General features: G+C 38.6%; 1 protein-coding gene across 11 annotated transcripts in view; it reads left to right on the top strand.

The window, feature by feature from the left end:
* LOC116433345 (uncharacterized) overlaps positions 1 to 20,079 on the top strand; it is a 513,676-nt gene that overhangs the window by 470,702 nt on the left and 22,895 nt on the right. For all 11 annotated transcript variants that reach the window (XR_012998382.1, XM_076366632.1, XM_076366633.1 and 8 more), the window contains one exon: positions 6,484 to 6,846. Coding sequence is in view for 10 of the 11 variants with exons in the window: in XM_076366632.1 (XP_076222747.1) it covers positions 6,484 to 6,846 (363 nt within the window). In the remaining variant the exon portion in view is untranslated. The remainder of the gene's footprint in view (positions 1 to 6,483; positions 6,847 to 20,079) is intronic.

The following is a 20,079-nucleotide window of genomic DNA, read 5'->3' as shown; positions in this document are numbered from 1 at the left end:
TGTACTAATGATCGAGATGCAAGAAATTTTCAACTCCGATTGTGCTCTGTCGTATTGAAAATTGGAAATCCCAATGTTTGATTTATCTCAATAGGTTATAAAGGATTGAGATCATTATGATGTCTTTCTGAAAGTCATGCTGCGAAACAGTTGTCGATGAATGAAGCTAGAGCAAGATCGAACAGAAATTCGGACCAGGATTCATGATATAAGCTACAGTAAAAATGAGTCTTGAGTCTGAAATGTTGATAGCGATACTGCGATTCCAGTCTCAGAAGGTCGAACTCTTAAGGCTCGAACCTTAAACCTTAATCTATAAAAGCTAAAATCCTCAAAGCTTGAATCTTTATGTTCGGAGAATCGTGTGGTCTGTTACTATCTTAATACTGTACAGTTAATAACGGCTTCAGTCTTTAAACGTAGAGACTCGAACGTTGAAGGCTTTTAGGGTTTAGATGAAGCTTTTAAAATTTAAAGGTTCATCTCTGAAGCTTCAAAGATTCAGCATTTAAGATTAATCCTTAAATCTTTGAGGACTTGAACTTTTTATAACACTAGTATAAACGCATGCATTATACAGAATTAAATAATATTTGATCCAACTGAGAGTTGATCGAAAGAAGACCGACAGTGAACGCCGGATCCTGTGGGGTTGGTATCTGCTATCCATGTATGATATCGTCAATTGTTTAAACAACGTCACCGAACAGGGAGGCTTCCGTTATATTAGATCCCGTGTTCTGTTCTCAGTTGGACACATTGCAACAGCTCGGAGAATTCATGTGGTTAACACTAGGTCTACGGGCATTTATTGTACAGTTTATTCTATTGTTCCTGGGGAAGTTGATATTCGTTCATTTAGATTTTGAGAATTGTAGATGTAGAAATAGACAATCAAGATTCATATTCGTGTGATTGGATCAACGAAAACCGATTAAAACATTTACCAAATAATGTTTATAAAATTCAATCTGCGTCAAATTGACGCGCTCCGTAAACCTAGTGTTAAATGAAACTGCTATAAGTGTTGGTTATCAATTGTTTATTTAATCTCACGAGGTTACACGGAGTTCGATTATATTTGTTCTGAGAAGACCGGCATTTATTTGAGCTGTAAATTCGACTACACTTCGACTATCAGGAGTATACTGCCAATTGTAACAGATCGAGACTAAGGTCAAGACACTTAGCTCTTGTACTACGCTTAGTGTCTAAACCTTAGGCCGTACATTCGCATATAAATTAAGACTACGCTTCCACTTGAGTTGTAGAAGGAGGCTAAACTTAAGGGAGACTTACCCGCGATTTGAGGTATGTTTTGACTAATTAGGTTTTGTTTTAATTAATTTAACTGATTATATGTTGTATCTATTGGCTCCCCCAGGGGCCGTGTGGCGATCACGGTTCAGGAAGTGGCGATCCCGGGGTCCTTAGCTAGGGTCTAACCAACCCTTGGTGTGGACGAGACACCTTGATATGGCAGGCACAGCTTATTCATGTATGTAAGAAGCCGGACAGGTCTTACCAATAGACCTGCGATTGGATTGGTACTCCGGTTGCCCATGAGGGCGTACGAAGGGTGCCTTGTCCCCTTGTCCCCTCGCAGAGAGTGTACTATGGGTGCTTGTCCTCTTGTCCTCTCGGCCGAACAATTGGTGTTGGATTCGTAGTGGCAGTGGTTGAAGCCTACATGCTGGGCAGAGACTTTTCGAGGGTCTCGGCGCGTGAGCAGCGTCCCACCTGCTCCTGGACCAGACAAGAAATCTGGTAGAGTTTTTAGAAAGGTAACTCGGCGCTACCAACAACCTACTTCCATGGGACTCGTCATCCCCGGGAAGCAACGCTGGTAAGGCTACGGCCTCAGCTGATTGAGCTTAATCTCAATCTCTCGCCCATGGGTGCTCTCCTTGTTGAGCCTTCGCGGCAGGTACTTGGAGAATAATCAGGGTTCCCTCTGTATCTATCGGCCTTAGCCAATTTATCAATGAACATGAAGTAGATGCAAACTATGAAATAACAAATAGTTATAATAGTAATTTTGCGTTAATTCCCTACTAGATTCTCAAGCACTTTTGAAAATATTCTGTTCCGTCGCGCAACAAGGGACCCTTACGGATACCGAGGACCGCGGCACGTCGATACACGGCTCTGGTTTATGACACGGGCGCGAACACGATCGAGCGTTCGGGATAGTTGATCCGGGGTCCGGCCTCGGCCTTTGTGCAGGTCAGCCTCGCATTTTCTGTCCCGTACAAAAATCGTCCCTGTCATAAACCAGACGAATTCTCGCGCAGCGGCGAAGATTACCCGCGGTCATGGGTGCGTGCCCGTACTTAGGTAGGCACGTACACATGGGCCCACGTAACGGGTTTTCCTTCGCTGACTCACCGAATGTATGCGCAACACCGAGGACTACTTGCGGACAAGGGTGCCTACTCGCATCGGGGTACACCCTTGCACGTTCGTCAAGTAGCGGGATTTTCCCGCTGTTGCCAAATGTATTTTTTACCCAAAACTTCGTCGATCTCTTGTTCCCACTCCGTCAGTATCCCCTTCCAAACATCCGAAGGAAGGGTAAAAAAGCTGACTTGTGGGTGCAAGAGCTCGGACGACAATTAGAGTTCACTTACCGCATTCGACAAGAACAGTTCACTTCCACGAGTTCACGTATCACATTCGACAAGCTGAGTTCACTTCACGCATTCGACAAGTAGAGTTCACCTACAACATTCGACAAACACAGTTCACTTACCACAGTCATACAAGTCGCAGTTCACGTACCACATTCGAAAACTACAGTCACACGAAAGACTCGTTCACAACTCAGGCGACAACCACTCCAAATCACACTCGAATCATCGTTCCGGATTCGAGGACTCATTTACTAAAATCTCGATTCGAACACAACGTAACGCGAAGACGCGACCACTGCTCCACCGACGGATCCAGATGCCCAAGATTAATTTGGCGGGCATCACGCGTACGGTCAACGTAAAATCGCGAAAACATTCGAGTCGCGACCAAGCGTCGACCCATCGTTACGTAACGTAACATTTTTTGGTCCTTCAAGCCGGATCTATAACGCATACACATTCTCTATATGTTTTTAAAGTTCGTAACTCTAAGTTTTTCCGACCAAGGATCTTCTCTTGTTAGTTTTAAGTTGCGTTAAGGAATCCAACGAGTTACACGAGGAAAATATGTGAACACTCATGCAGAATGAGGGTATGCATTTAGGGGAAACTCGTGGAGGGAGTCTTGAAAGGGAAAATGCATTTAAATTGACCAGGGACGCGCAATTCTGTGAAAATAAGGAAAATTTCGAGTGTGTAATAAAGCTTGCAATACGTGAATGTTTGTAAAAAATATTATTCAGCAACTATACCATTGAAGGTAAGCTTCGAAGTGAAAGAATTCCGATAATATCTTCACTTATAAATTCCATACTTGCATCTCATAAAACTATTACATCACACATTTATTAAACTCTTTGAATGTTTCAATTAAAAGAATATGCTTAAAAAACTTCAAATTTTACCAGTTCAATATGGAAGAAACGTCGAGCATATTAAATAGCTCAAAACGAGTTGTGAAGAAGTATTTTCGAGCTCAGAGTACAAGTGCTGGATACCTAGTGACTGAATAATTTCGTTTAAAGAAATTGTTCCCCAGGCGTGAACGTGATTAAACTGGCTGAACCTAATTCCGAGAGTTCGCAGGTAACAAGGTGAATCTAAGTTATTAGATAGGTAGAAACGCAGGCTGGCGAATTAATTCGGAAAAACTAGATCTTCTGGAAATATTCGAAGCTGCAGGATTAACTTCAACGCGTGTCGCAGGGTTCAATCGCGCGCAGAATAAAACGGGGTCTTGTGGGCGAGTGCGATGTATGCGACGACCTAAAGATAAACAATGAAAAGAGCAACGAGGATTGGGAGTAGGGCAGTATGCAAGGGAGAGTCAGTCTGCGTCCAGCTTCGGAAGAACGTACAAGTTAGTAACCGATGCAAGAAACATTAAGCTTTTCATAATTTCATCAGCGACACATCTACACGTTAAGTGTAGGTTAATATTGGTTAACAAGTTACCTAACATTAGATCCTGCAAGTCTTGCCAAAGTAATATATTTCAAGAAAAAACGTAGTTACTTCACTTACTTTTGTTCACGTTTCGCTAGGTAAACACATTTATCAATGACCGAATACACAACTTCCCGTATAGCATTTTTAAGAGAAACACAGCATACTATGATTTTCCGTCGCATTTACTAGCTTTGAACTTTCCATCAGCCCTCGTCCTCCATTTCAAATTCGCGCAATATTTCATGCGAGATTCCCTAAAAATCTCAGACCAATCTTATTTCGCGGGCATTGTGCGCGCACGTCAACAAGGTTGGAATAGAAATTCAGCTGCGATCGAGAACGGCCAAAGGGCACGATCATGCACAATTTCAACAATGGCGCAGGTGCTGAACATTTCCCATATAGTATTGCAATCGACTAACTTTTGTCAGCGTACAGATATCTCTTGTATATAAGCTGGTACGGCGTGCGCACTCGCTCGCGCCAATGAAAAGTGAAAATTTTCGCTTAGCCCCAACACCCCGCCTCATAAATTTCCAGCAACTTTCGTCGTGGACAAAGCGGTTGCGGCTTCCCGGACCCCCGCGTGTCTCCGGAAACTTTCCAGCTGGGAAAAAAAGTGAGACCCGACCGCAACCGGTATTTACCTGCCGCAAGAAAAGATACCGACCGAAAGTAGTCGACGGTGCGGGAAAGAATGAAAAACAATTGAGGAAAATTTTCTTCTTTTCTATTCTTTTTTCCTCATTTTTATTGCCACGCGGCCAGTTTGTTTCGTGGGACAATGTTTCATAATTATCACCGCCGAACCCAGCCCCCTATCTTTTATTTTTGTAATTATCGTGGCCGCGCATAATGGCTACTTAGACGTACCGTGATAACGCCAACATGGCTTCTAGATATTCTCGTCGACGGATTTGCAAAATGTTTTTGCCAATAATATTCTATTGCTCGATGACAACGCGAAGCTTTATTCTTAGTTTCTTCACACTGCGCTTCGTTATTCGTGGATTTGTTTGAGCGTTGAACTTCATTTGAGGTTATTACAATATAGACATACTCTTTCCGTTGATTACGATAATCATAACATAGGTAACTAATGGATAATAAGTCCGCGGGAAATTCGTTGCGAAGCGGTAAAAGTAACATATGCCCACAATGAATATATGTATACATAGCAGTTAATAGTATAATAGTAGTTAAAGAGTAATTTCCATTTCACATCCTTTATTATGCACTGTTCCCTATCGACGCGGTGTATGCGTTCATTTGTACAATGATTGGGGAAACATCGACGAGGATGGTTTGGGTTGGGAATGTAATCAATCTATAATTTCAAATTCACCCGCGATACGCCTTCTCTTTAATACGGGGAGTGAAACACTACGATGCGACGCAACGGTAACACGTCTATTCGCAATTCTTAGTAAGAAAACATCGTTTACACGATTTTTAATACGATTTCTAATAATAGTCAATTATCGCGCTTAATTACTTTCATGAAGAGTTTTATATTTGAAACACGGCCAAAATAAACCCATTACGACATGAAACACAATTAAATTCACAGTGTTTTTCACATAAAATGCCAATATATTAAAATCATTATTAGATCAAATTAAATTCTCCTTCAATTTTGATTCATGTAAATTACGTAAGATACGTAGAATACGCCAGAACAATTCATCTAAAGCTAAACGTTCTTTTATACGCAAAATAAGTTAAAAAAGAATAGAAAATATGTTTTTATCTTTTCTGTTACTTGCAAATACTGGTGGTTGTACTCTCGAGATCGTTGAAACTCGATCTTCTTCGAAACGACGCCCTAAACGACGAAATATCGTTCTTTCTGTTCGAATTGTTTTCACGTGTATTCTCTTCCTGTTGCGCAACTGTTGTATTTTTCCACAATCACTATAGGAAATTCATTTCGTGAAGGATCCATAGAGCGACAGGATCGTGCGCGCAATCCACTCGTTTCCATATCCGATTCTGTTTACCTCTAATTTTGCTGAGGAAGAAAAAGCATAACTTATTACTCATCCGCGGAACGTAGCTTCACATCCCTCCGAGTAAAACTAGGCCCATTCTTTCCTGTCGAGCATCAGCAACACTGTTCCTTCGCACGCGCTCCTCACGTTCTTCGCGATCCACCTCTTCTAGCTCTCGCGCGTGAGCAGAAGAACGTGCGAAACTGTGGAGAAGAAGGAAGAAAAAAAGGCTTCTCTCGTTCTATAACCTAAAGATCCATCCTCGGGTGCAGCTTCTTTTTCACTTCCCTCGTTTCTCAGCAGTTTCTTTTTTTTCTTCGCCATCTCTCGATCTCCCTCACTCACACTCACATGAAGCCTCTTTCTGGCTTTCGTTTCATCTACGATGGTCTTTTTACAATTTTTTTCAGAATGCTGGCAGCTCGTGATAAAAAGCGTGAACGTACCCGCGACGGTGAAGGCCGGCGACACAGATTACGTGATACTGGACTGCGACTACGATCTTGAGAACACGAGCAACGATGGGCTAGTCGTGAAATGGTTCTTCAACACGAACGACTTGGTCTACCAATGGATACTCGGGATGAGCCCGTTAGCCGGCGAGCTCACAAACAACTACGTTGACCTGACGTACGAAGCCAGCAACAATTCATACACGAAGCACCGAGCCATGAAATTAAATAAGCCTGGTATCGATCTTACCGGTGACTACACGTGTGTCATATCCACTTTCGAGGACGAAAAGTCCGCAAGCGCGTCCATGGTTGTCTACTGTAAGTATCTAGAGATAGATCCGTCATTTTCGAATCTTTAGAATAAAACGTATCAGTTCTTTGTATAACACTATGTCGTTTGATGGAAAGAGATATGTGGTTATACTTGAAAAAATAGTAATAACCGTTATATCTCCTACATACGTCCACATAGAGACGAGTTAAGTATACCAGATTACTCCCTTACGAAAATATGAAAAATTCCAATTGACACATGCATATTTGAGATAACGAATAATTCCGGAGATAATCGCGTTTATACATTACAATAGGACACGCTTTGTAGATACCCGTTTCTGGTGCAACCAGCTAAATGACTATTAATGAAAAGTTAAAGTTTCCAAAAAGCGGCACATGTAATTGAGAGTTTAATATAGGGAACAATATACAAAATAACTTTCAGATAATAAATGAAATTCAGTGAACCCATTTTTTTAATGATAACGGGAAAAAATAATAACAGTGTCAATGTGTTAGCTAGGTTTCTAGTAAACGTTTCTTTCGTTACTACTCTTCATAATTGCAATGTTTAGTAATTGTTCCGAATCACGACTCCACCTCCGAATAGGCTATACATTTTTTTAGCAATTTTCAGCAGATCTTCCAACAACATAACAATTATTATTTAACTTGGGAAAGTTGTAGAAAGAGAATTGTAAGCAAAAGATTAATTACTATATCCGTCACTTTGCATAGAGACAAAGAACATAAACAGGAGAAATTGTAAGTTTCGTACTCTGAAAGAGTTATTCTAATAATCTAGTATTCGTAGTAATATCATTTAAGACACAACCCATTTCGAGATGAAGCCGTAAGTCGAAAGAATTTTCCAAGGTTTCACTTAAATACAACATAAATCGTCTTTATAAAACGTAAACAATATTCAGCGAAATAATTTCATCAACTTCCTAGACGTTTAGACCTGAGTAGAAGAAAAATTCTATTTTTTCGTATTATTCTTGAAATTCTATACATCTATTTTTAATTATTTCCCATTTAGAAACGTCAGTTCTTGTGAGATAGACTCTGGTTCCCTGTGCGCCGGTTTCTAACGCTAACTCGTGGTACAATATCGTCATAAACTCTTACCGTTGGGAGACACTCGGAAACTCGACGCGGTCAAGTCGTACCTCGACCAAAATTTAATTAAGTTTTCCATGTGCGCTTCATTCTGAAGGCGCGGTTTCCACCACCAGCGCCGCGAAGAGGGGGAAGCGGGACTCCACTCCTCCTTCAGAATGAAGCTAATTAAAAGTCGTTCTTTAGTCGTTCCTGAGTCTTCGGAAAGTTATTTGACAGTCGTAAAAGGATATACGCGTCGTTTATCAAACTAGTCGCACGTATCTTTGTATGAAATGTCTTATATCAGTCGTTCAATAATCAGTGAACCGATTAGTAACGATTTTCGTTTCAAAGTGGTTGGTGTACATTGCTCGTACAAAAAGTTATTCTTTCGTTAAATATTCGTGTGCCTGCCAAACACTGTTATTCGATTCCATTTAGTTCCATACTAGAGAACAGTTCTTAACAGTTCCATACTATTTCCTATGCCATATTAGAACAATTATATAGTATCAATTTTTTCAGTCATAATTGAGTGATTTACGACCTAAAATATTTGTAACACATTGGACGACATTTACCGGTCACAAAATATAACCAAATTGTTAACTTTAAAGAGTCGAAAGGCTACAATATGCGGAGATGTGAAAAATTTTCATTTCATTTCATTTATTACAATTGTTGTAATGGAATTTTCTATTTTATTATATGACAAGTCTTGTCAATATTTCTTCTACGTGTAGTCAATACTCTGTCTTTTTATAGATGAAGTATTACTGAAAAAGTATTAACCGTTAGGTCACTCGACCAACGACCGCTTGACTAATGAATTTAATTGTATTAATTAATTAATAATTATTAACCAGTAATATTCATAATTATTAATATTAATCAGTAAATAATATTTCAGCTAATATTGTACTTGAAATAGCAATAATTATTCATTCGCTAAATTTAAATTATAGATTTTTCGACTTCCCCAGCTCTAATTTTCTGCGCCGACGAATCGATCTCACCACTGTGTTAAATATTTACAATATCCATGAGGATTTCGGAACTGATTATGATATTCTAACCAAGGATTATTAACTTAATCTAAGAATAGCGAATACTTTTTTGAAACGATAGAAAATCGTGGCTGTCGATAGTGTCGAGTCAGAGGGTAGTTTCGTCCCTCGTAATCCTGAAGAATCGATTGTTCCTTGAGGAGCGGTTCAAAATGTTTCAGCGAGAGATCAGGCTGGTCGGTCACGTTCCCTCGACGAAGAGAATATTGTCAGCGAAATAGAACGTAATTTAGTTTTTTTGTCCACTGTCGCTCGAAGGAGAAGTAATTCTCGGAATGATTTTGGAATTGACAGTGATCCCCGATAAAAAGACAGCTTAATCCTTGACGTGTCAATGTCGAGATAAGCTTGATATTTGATTTTATACCAATAGCTATAATTATACTACAATCTTTCATACCGTGATCATATCATTTATAAAGTAAGATTCTAGTGCTTTTCAAATACATAGAATTTCGATTAACAGTTTCGCTACGGGGGGTCTCGCCGCGATGTACCCCGTGTAAAACAAAGTACCGCGCCAAAAGTGGGAACATTAGGCGCACACAGTTTTCCGCATTCAGGGTCCTTTTGCCTCAAAAACGGCATTGTGACACTGCTTTTAAAAGCAAAATGATTTGTGTTCATAACAATATGTTTATAATTTTTCCATGAATGTATGTTTGTTATTATTTTCATTATCTTAACTTTGGGCTCCATTTTTGTGGCTGGTGACTATAGTCACCCGTCATGTGCGGGTGTAATTTTGTGGCAGGTGACTATAGTCACCCGTAGTAGTGAAAGGGGGTTAACTGAGTAATTATTTCTTGCGACCCAGATCATTCAAAACCTTGGTTATCCTCCAATTCAAAAATTTAGTTTCTTAGATTATATCGGAGAATATATTGGATCGAATTTTGCAAACATGCTTTAAAGAATTTCTTCTCCAGTTACCAATCATTAGCAGTATAAATCTCTCAATTAAATCGGGTAATCGAGAATTTACCATATTCTGAAATAAATTAGTAGAATAAAATACCAAATTATAGTAGAAGTTGAGAAATCTAGGTGTCTTAACTCTTAATGATAAAGTCTATACACATTTCACAGAAAAAAACACATGAAAGTATTTGAACTTTCTTTGTGCAGGATATAAAATGTTGAACATCTCAAATATATACCGCTGATCGCGAAGATATTAAGTAAGTTGTTCGATTTCGAGTATTGATAGAACATGATTTCAAAAAGCAATCGAAACACACTTCTCAAATATATTCTGTACGTTGAACGTTCTGTATAGAAGACTATAATCGTTACAATAGTAGGAATCAAATAAACTAATAGCTCGTTTAACCGACAAGATCCACACATCGACCTCCAGTTAATTACTTAGTAATTTATATTCGAATGTTAAACGCTGTTGAGCCGTCACGGCTTAATAGAGTCGAAACATGCAGAGACTTAAGCTCTTTACAGCACGGGGCAAAAAACGGCTCTTATTGTTTAGTATTTTAACGGTACATACGCGGCAATACTCATTGGCCTTTTGAAATCAAATTCCAAAACTTTCCTTTCACCCGTATATGGCAGCCAGCGACGGGTTGTAAATGCATATTTCTGAAGGGCGACCAAATGGTATCCTAAGGACACTCGGTACCTGGTGTTTGCCTGGAAGAAATTGGTATCCAAGCTAAAAACATAGTCTCTGCATGGCTTAGCTAGCACCCCACCCTCGTTAGACTAGGCGCGCCAATGGCGCAGCGAGGGTGGAGACAATTCGTTTCGAACGCCCCTGATTGGGACTTGTCAATTTTGGCGATAACCAATCAGGCTGTTTTCTTAAATTTCGGAGCTGACGATCTGACTCGCAGATCGCCAGCGAGACAAACAACTCAAAACGGTCGAACGAAACACATCATACAAGCGCGTCTTAGTGTTCAGACATAATTGTACACACGAAAAATATAGTCCACTAACGAAGAAGCAACTAAGGACGCTGCTGTGAACACCCAACGGACACGTACCTTTGGCAATAGCACGTTTACAAATTACGGGAACAATTGTGATCCGAATGATCGATGCAGTTTAACACTAAAATAACCAAACCCGATAAAATAACAGATTACAAGTATCTTATTTTACCTTGTAGATTCTATTAATCCGTGTTCATTGGAGTTCATGTTGACTTAAATCAAAATAAAGAATTAGTATATTATGCATGTGCCAATTTGTTTTCCACCGTCCACTCAATGAAATTGCGCATTACATTCAGAAATGGGAGACGGCGCTATAGAAAAAGCTTTACCTGTACATGTTTTCAACAGGGAACAACTTGTAGGACATTATTACAACAATGCAACTACTTATATTTAAAATAATATAATTAATTGATAGTATTGCCGACTTTTTCTATTTACATTACACAAGTACTACATGATAATACTGAAGATTAATTGAATTTGTCAGTAGTTCTTCGTTTCTACGTTCCCTAAAAAAATAATTTGTATATTTCATCAAATCGTAATGTTCATACTAATATAAATCATGCAAGATTGAAGTGTATTACTGTACAATGTAATGTATTTATAATTACATTAATGTCATTCGTCTCGAGTTACCGTTTTCATGAATCTTCACGTTCCGAGTGAACTTCACGAAATCGCTTGAAACACAACAATAAAGAATTACGAGATTTCATTTAATAAACCTGGGAAATTCTATGTTGTAATCAAGTGAGTAACCAAGCAAACTAAAAAGCTATTTAATTTTGTATTGCCATTTTTCCATACATGTTAATTTATTGTTAAAAGAATATAATTTATCGCGCAAATTGAATATGAAAAGCGGCAAAGCTTGCTGGTAGAAAACTTTGCATGAAATGTAAGCATCGCGATATAAGCTTATCGCATCATGAACGTCAACCCTTTGAGAACGAATGTCGCCAATATAACAACATCAAGTTTTATACTTTAAACTGAAAGCTGTAACTAAATAACCAATTCTTTCAACAACAAAATACCGATACATAATCCATTTCTTTTCTAGTATTTCAAACTTCAAAGCCTCAGATGGTCCCATAAGTAATATCGTTTCTTATCTTACTTCGTAAGATATGCTTTAATGTCATTTCGAGAATGGTATTAATCGATAAATGACAAAAGTTCATACAAAACAATGGTCAATAGATAGACGATTAAAACAAACGCAAGTATTAATTTAGTACATTAAAAGTCAGAATAAAAAAAAGATTACGTAGCATATGATCTAATACAATTTCATTTTCTGCGGAAAATGTTTTCGATGCTTTCAACAATTTTCGTTTGCGAAGGGTTGATGAAGAGTGAACGTAAAGTGTTCAGTTAGCATAGTGCGAGTGCGTTCTCGCAGGATTCAGTTTAGTCCCGATTGCACACACCGCGTAAAACTGCGGGCGCGTATATATGTCACGTGCTTTGTGACGCGTGATAGGTGCGCGATATTTATCAAGTCATGTTGCATTTTTACACGTCCCGCGAGGTTCAACGTAACATCCCGCGCGATGTTGCGTGAAATAATTCGTGAGTACTGCAACATGACACGAAACAAAGGCGCTGGCCCTAATCGAATCCGAATAACCAGCTATTCACTGCAGCTCCCCCCTCCCCCCGGCACGTTTGGATTTTAGTCCGTGCGGTAATTTGTAACGGTTCTAATTAACATCGAAATGTGTGCAGTTTCCTGGCCTAATTAGAAAAGACTTGCGTTACGCGCGAAACAATTACTTATTGTAATTGAATAGGACTGGAAATTCATATAATTAAATATTCCCGCATGAAATTATTTATGTATTGATGACAAGAGACTGCGACGGATTGAACAAATACTTACAAAAATTCTTCTGATTACATTCTGGATTTATTATGGACAGAAAGCTTTATTGTTTCATATAAACTTGATAAATATTAATCCACAAAGTGAATTTGAAGAATGGACCAATAAAAGGAAAACTGTCCTAGATGAAGTAGGGAATTATATTTTAGATTAATGTTTAAAAATTTCTGTGAAGTAATAAAGCTCTCTGTTCTAACTGAAAATAGTAGATTTCATTCCAGTCTTCATAATATGTTCATTTCGCTTTCTAAATTATGTTATTTCAATTAAACAAACTATGTTTAAAACAGTTCATTCTCTCCAGAATATGCAAGAATGTCAGAATAATTTATTTGACGTTGTCATATATCTGTTATGACTTATGAAAGGATGTATGTGCATACAACTACGATACTGTACTATTTAAATCTCGCACCGTAATTAGCGCAAGTGACTTGATGCAGGTTCTCGGACTGAGTTATTACCCATTTCGAGAAGTAAACAGCTTTGAAGATTTCTTTGATGTCTGTTTTAATAACCTTTCCTAAATATTTTATTACAAAACTTCACGCTTCAACGAACTTGCTTGCCAAAGACGTGACTGCGTTATTCGCAGATTCGCCTACATTCTTCCTGTCGATATTACTTCAGACTATATAACATTTAATGAAATATTTTCGATTACGTTCTTAATAAAATCCGATGGAAAATAATATTTCTTATTCTTTATTATTCTTTACAATTCTTAAATAAATACTCACGTACATAAAAGTTCTGCTAGTGTTGTCAATGTTTCATAACAAGAATTTTTGACCAAAGAATAGGAAATAAATCTCTAAAACGTGTCTCGATAAGTACAGTGTAGAACATACTTTTATTAAAATATTTGCACAATTTGACTAAAGAAAAGAAAGGAACTAATCTTAATTTTCCTGTTATTACTCCTCCAATCAAGATTAACGGTTGAAACCTCGCAAATAAAGTTTTCTCCTAATAAACTATCTGTTGAGTGTTGTAGTAGGTACGGCGAATGCTCTGGCTCAGTTTCAGATTAGTGATGCTGAGCCTGAAGGAAACGATGAGATTTTAGATGAGTTGTAAGTGGATCGATGTTGATACGTTGAGCTGTGGAATTCTTAGTTAGAGATTCCGTTGATACGTGTTGTTTGTGGAATTCTTAGTTAGAGATTCCGTTGACACGTGTTGTTTGTAGAATTCTTAGTTAGAGCTTCCATCGATGCGTTGAGTTTGTGGAACTCTTGGTTAGAGATTCCGTCGATACGTTGAGTTTGTGCTTGTAGAATTCTTAAGTAGATATTCGGCGTTTTGTGCTAAGTTCTACCCTTAAATATGTTGCTGTAAGGGTAGCGTCTGGGAATGAGACACGCGGATTGGTTGTCTCCTAGAGTTCCAAGTTTTGGATAGAGAGGAGGCCGTTTTTCCTGATTGGTGACAGTCACCGGAAAGTTGATGTCGTCTCCAAGTCCATCGGTCACCTGCAGGTATCGAGAGTACCTACGTGTGACGTCAGGGAAATTCCGCGTGCCTCGACCGTAGTAGGTAATAAATATATGAAGCGCCTTAACCCTAATAAAACATGCAAAGAGTAAATATCCAAAATGCAAAAATGTTAATCCTCGAACTGCTGAGGGTGGTTTTTGAAGGTAATGGTCGATGGCTTCATAAAGTTATTTGATCTACGATCCCTTGAAAGATTTAGAGGAACGTTGACGTAACGGTGTTTCAGTTTGTGACACCGAGCGTCAACACTATCGAATTGTCTATCGCAAATCCAATTTGTTTTAAGAGTACTTTTGATCTCCTTGTCTAGTAGTATTCTTTGACATAAACCAGATGCATTTAATTCCGTGTAAGGTATTATACAAAAGAAACCATTAAAAAAGTAAATTAATGACACGTAACTCCATTTAACGTCCTGAGGGTACTATAAAGTACCATTTCCACTAAAATACCCACTGCTTTAAACGAAATGCGCTTGCATCCTGTACAACTACGTACATTTATACCGTAATAATCGTAAAACATACTTACAATTAACATACGTGTTATTTAATCTATGAAAATATCTCGAATAAGGATAACAGCATTTACAAAATAGAAATAACGGTTTAGAGACTGCAAAAGGTAAATGAGTCAGTCTCAAATTATCTTTACACCAATTTGAGAAATTCCGCTGAAAAACTACAAATTGTAAGTTTCGTTTTTCTTAATTAACGTCATTCTTAACGTCAAGCAGCTCCGCAAAGGTTCATAAAGCTCCGCGAGCTATCATGACTATTTCCCAGCAAGCTTTTCTTTTGTATGGCGCAAAAAGTGGCGGGAAAACGGACATTCAACTTTTAAGACTAAAACTTTCGATCTAATGGTAAATATTTCAACGGTAAATATTTGAAACCTCGCGGGAAACGTGTCTTGCATGATACTCGCCGCGTGCAATAAAGTGCTCCTTTCGGTGTTAATAACTAGTTATTGACTCTTGTTTCACCACAAAATGAAAGCATCGTATTTGTTGCCAAGCATTTTACTCGCAGCGTGAAAACGAAATTTTTTACAAAAAAAATTAAACCGGAATAGAATAATTAAATTATAATTGGAAAATAAAAAACTAGAAAGTAATAAAACTTCTAAAAACTCTCTCCATAGGAAAAATTGAATTATACATAAAAATCTGAAATACTAGAAAATAATTTCATATATCAATCTCTCTCTATTTGATAATTAAATTATTTATTTGCAGTTTTTGATTTTTCATACAAAATTTCCAAGTCACCATTACGACGATATTCGACTGTAAAGGGTGTATTTTTTTTTGGTGATTCGCCAGTCGACGCGTTTCGCTTTTATCGTTGGAGTGCCCTCCAAATTAATATTGGGCACCTGGATCCGGTGGTGAAGCAGTGGTGCGAATATCTTGTGAATGACTCGACCAGTGGAACACGACGTGGTTTGAATGGAAGACGCTATCGAGGTATTAGCGAGTGTCGTTGCGAGTGTTCGAATCCGGAACGATGATTCGAGTGTGATTGTTAGTACGTCTTCGATGCGTGTCTTTTTGCGAGAGTCGTTCATCCGATGTGATGTGCGACTGTCCCTCGTCGGAGCTCTTGCACCTACAAGTCAACTTTTTACCCCTCCTTCGGATGTTTGGAAGGGGATGCTGACAGAGTGGGAACACGAGAACGACGAAGTTTTGGAATAAAAATGGATTTGGAAACAGCGGGAAAATCCCACTAGTTGACGCACGTGCAAGGGGTACCCCGATACGAGTACGCACCCTTGGCCGCAGGTAGTCCTCGCTGTTGCACGTACGTTCGGTGAAGCAGCGAAGGAAAACCCGTTATGTGGGCCCATGTGTACGTGCCTACCTAAGTACGGGCACGCACCCATGGCCGCGGGTAATCCTCGCTGCTACGCGAGAATTCATCTGGTTTATGACGGGGGCGATTTTTGTACGGGACAGAAAATGTGAGGCTGACCTGCACAAAGGCCGAAGCCGGGCCCCGGATTAACTGTCCCGGACACCGATCGTGTTTTCGCCCGTATCATAAACCAGACCCGTATATCGACGTGCCGCGGTCCTTGGTGTTTTAACGGACCCTTGTTCCGTGACGGAACAAAGGGTTAACATACTTTTTAAGCTTTCAGTTACTGATACATGTGCATCATAATATTAATAGTTCTAATTATTGTTCACACTTATTTATTAAATATTAATGTATTTGGTCGTGCACGCTGTCCAAGCAGTAATAGTGGACTTGGCGTAACACTTTCACACGCCGAATTAACCTTGTGTGAAATGGATGTGATGAAAAAAGGCTTCTCCTTTTCTCGTTCGAAAGTGGACTGTATTTGTTGAATATTTAGTGAAAGGAACGTGTATGTGTTTACAAAGTTAAAGTGTGTGTGTTGTCCAGTGAGTACAGCGTGATTGTTATGAACTTGTGATGTATGTCTGTCTGTCTATCTGTCTTAATGTCTCTCTCTATATATAAAAATACAGAGATAGGGCGGTGTCCTTAGTGACAAATCAGAAGCTAAAACGCTCGGGGTGTTGCTAGTTATAGTTTTTTAACATACGCCCACATTACTAGTAGTGGAGGTAGGAGGTACGTTGTCCCTTCTGACCTGCAAAGGTACCGGTGGCTGTGCGCTCGAGGTTTTAGGTGGTTGAGCTGCCGCTTTTTTATGACATGTTTCTTAACCAAATAAACCGTGCCGGAACAGTCTTAATTAGTCACAATATCATTGACTGCCGTGTAATTGTTAACAGTTGTCATGATTCTATTAGCAAGTTAAACCTGGAAAAAAAGTATTTTTCCATGTATTTTGATTCGTTTCAATGATAAATAAAACAAATCACAGAACATGAAATAAAAGTTTTAATCTTTCTCGAGAAAATATGTATTTGTCATTAGTCAACGGTTGTTCGCGATTTGTCTTCCTTTTGTCGCAGTAAATTATGTTTTTTGTATTACAGACGGCAAGATCATTATTACGCAGGGAAACAAGCTGATCTCTAAATGTTATATTTGTTTTCGATAATTTAATGCTGTATTAAACCCAAGCGGCCTCATCCATTTCCCCGTTCGCTGCGTGCTCGCTTTTCCTGAATTCTCAGTCCTCTCGTAATATGTCCCCGTAGAGAGATTCGCGGCGAATTTGATTCAAATGTTTTTTAAACTAACATCGCCGCCTTCAGTAGGAGAATTTCTTCTCCCCCTATTAACATCTAATTTTGACTTAAGTGTCCTCTTGAAAAATTATTCTTTCGTTCCATTTACACGCCTAAAATAGAGAAGGAATTGTTTTTAGGTCTGTCCAATCAAGTTAAACTTTTAAAATTGTGCTTAAATTCCTCCCTCTTCCCTAATGGCTTCTGTCCTCCTCCGTTGTGAACTGATAATACGAAAATTAAAAATTGTAATTGTAAATTGCGCGCAATCGAAACTAATTAAATCGGCAAGTGTAATATTACTTTATCGTTATAGGCGATCAAATTCAGTATGTGTTTTTAAAATACGAATAAAACGTTTCGATATCTTTGGTGCCATGAAAATGTTGTGGTAATTAATTTTATGGAACAAAATTATAGTATTTCTTTGTTAAGAAAATTTAATGACAGATGTACAATACAATAATTTGTGCCTGATAATAATTGTGGTACTTCTCGTTGATCTGTTTCTCGAGAAATTTTTTATTTGCACGAAATCATAGCGGTTATATCGGTATATTCGCAAGTACGTACATAATTTTACAAGTTCTTGCAGAAAGGCTTGACTTGGGAAAGTAACTTTTGCATAATTTACAGGCCCATCTGCTACCACTACCATGTAAATACTGCCACCATGTTACTTTCCTTTGAAAATAACTGTAAAGTTGCCCTTGACGATTGTTCCTTAGCGTACCTTTGGTTTAGTTTGTACAGGACCATAAGCGGCCCCAATGAAGGAATTCTGTGCAGATTTGCCCATCGAGTGCGTTAAGAATATTTTAGTTAGGATCGTTTATTGAACGTGAAAATATTCGGTTCTACCGATGGCTAGCAGCTTGTACAAGGGACAATACCCGAAGCACAAATTGCTAGCACGTTTATGGCACGCAAGCCTCCAGAGCCGTTTTTGAGGATTAGTTTATTTCTTAATCCGCATGACACATCCGCTTCCAACTTTCTTCGTCCTCAACGGCTAACTGCATGTGTCATAAACGTGAATTTCCAAAGGGTCTTAAACTCAGTCCCGAAGACCGTTACCCAGGTCAGACCGGGACCCAAGCCTGGCGGAAATTTCATCGAATTTGTTTAAACCCCACCAAAACAGCTTCCACCTCCACTGACACTTCCTCCTTCCGAAAAATCGCGTCTCGGACGCACGAGGTAAGGGGTGGTCAGTGTCGCCTACCCCTGATTGGATTCTTAATTTCGAGAAAGCAGGGGAAAGGCGGGCCTAAAGTTTTCCTTAAGGCTGAGGATGCGACAGGAAGACCAGTTCAGTACAAACTCAGTACAAAAACAGTTCAAAAACAGTTCAGAAAGAGTTCTGAAAGACACAACGCGTCGACAAGGAAACATTATACTCTACGTCGCGAAAACTAATCTCACGTTACACTCGGCTTCAAGGGAAACATCATAATCACTTGAAGCGCACGGGAAACATTCTCTTTCCGACGAGTCAATAACATAGATTCACCAAAGCCAACATTATCGAAACTTAATATCCTTATCACCGTAAAAAGTCGTAAGGACATACGCGGTCAGTTGTCGGTCAAGGCATCGGTCAGAGATTTACGACCTCGGACAACTTCGGCTCTCGACGCATCCGAATAGTTGCAGCGCGCCGCGTATTACGTAAAAACAACGATCTAAAATAATTTGAAAATAAGCTGGCCGTAAGAAACTCCTCTTTCCTCTGAATAGGTTCTGAAATCATTTTTATAGATATTTTTCTTTTATTTTTCTTTATAAAACACGGGCTGAATAAAGTTGTTAATTCCCACCTGCGAAAGTTACCCGCAAACTAATAACTTTTACATCATTTCCTTCCGACTTAGTTTCAATCTTTTGCATTAATAGTTTTTTTATGTATTTTCTTGGATGTAAAAGCCAGATGCCCGAAGAACAGCAGAACATTTGCATAAAATTGATTGCGTAAAATTTTTGATGCATACGTTTCCCTTTAGAACAATTTTCTTGGGGCGAAAGAAGTGTACCGTAAAAGAGTTACCGCTACCTCATAAATAATTAAATATTTCAATAATTTCGTTTAATCCGTTTTCGATGCATAATTAGAGAAACTTTTGCTGTCAATATTTGAAATTTAAGGACCATGCCCTTTCATTCGTCACTAATATCACTAATACCAACTTTGACATCATTAATTGAACTCTAGCCTGTCAAAATATAATTTACCCTTTTTAATCTCTTCAACTTGTAATAAAATAGTATTCTGCAAAGCAATGAACTCTTTGGCCCACGATTCAATTGACATCTGTGCTTGATAGAACTGCTTTGTCGTTACTAACGTACTACATAGTTCACTCTAGTGTATACTAATTAATGACAGCAAAATATAGTAGAACCTCGATTATACAATTTAATTAGATGATAACCCAGATAAATGGAGACTCGAAGATAAATTTTTTAAAAGATGCTTGCAAGCTTAGATCATGCAGAGGTTGTCGTGTAACTGGTGGTACAACCGAATGGAAGTTGATTCTATAGAATCTAACAGAAATAAGTCTAGAATATAGAATAGAATGT

Source organism: Nomia melanderi, chromosome 4, assembly GCF_051020985.1.
Source record: "Nomia melanderi isolate GNS246 chromosome 4, iyNomMela1, whole genome shotgun sequence".
NCBI classification, from domain to species: domain Eukaryota; kingdom Metazoa; phylum Arthropoda; class Insecta; order Hymenoptera; family Halictidae; genus Nomia; species Nomia melanderi.
Note: the sequence above shows the minus strand (reverse complement) of the source record. Positions and strands in the feature narration are given on the sequence as shown.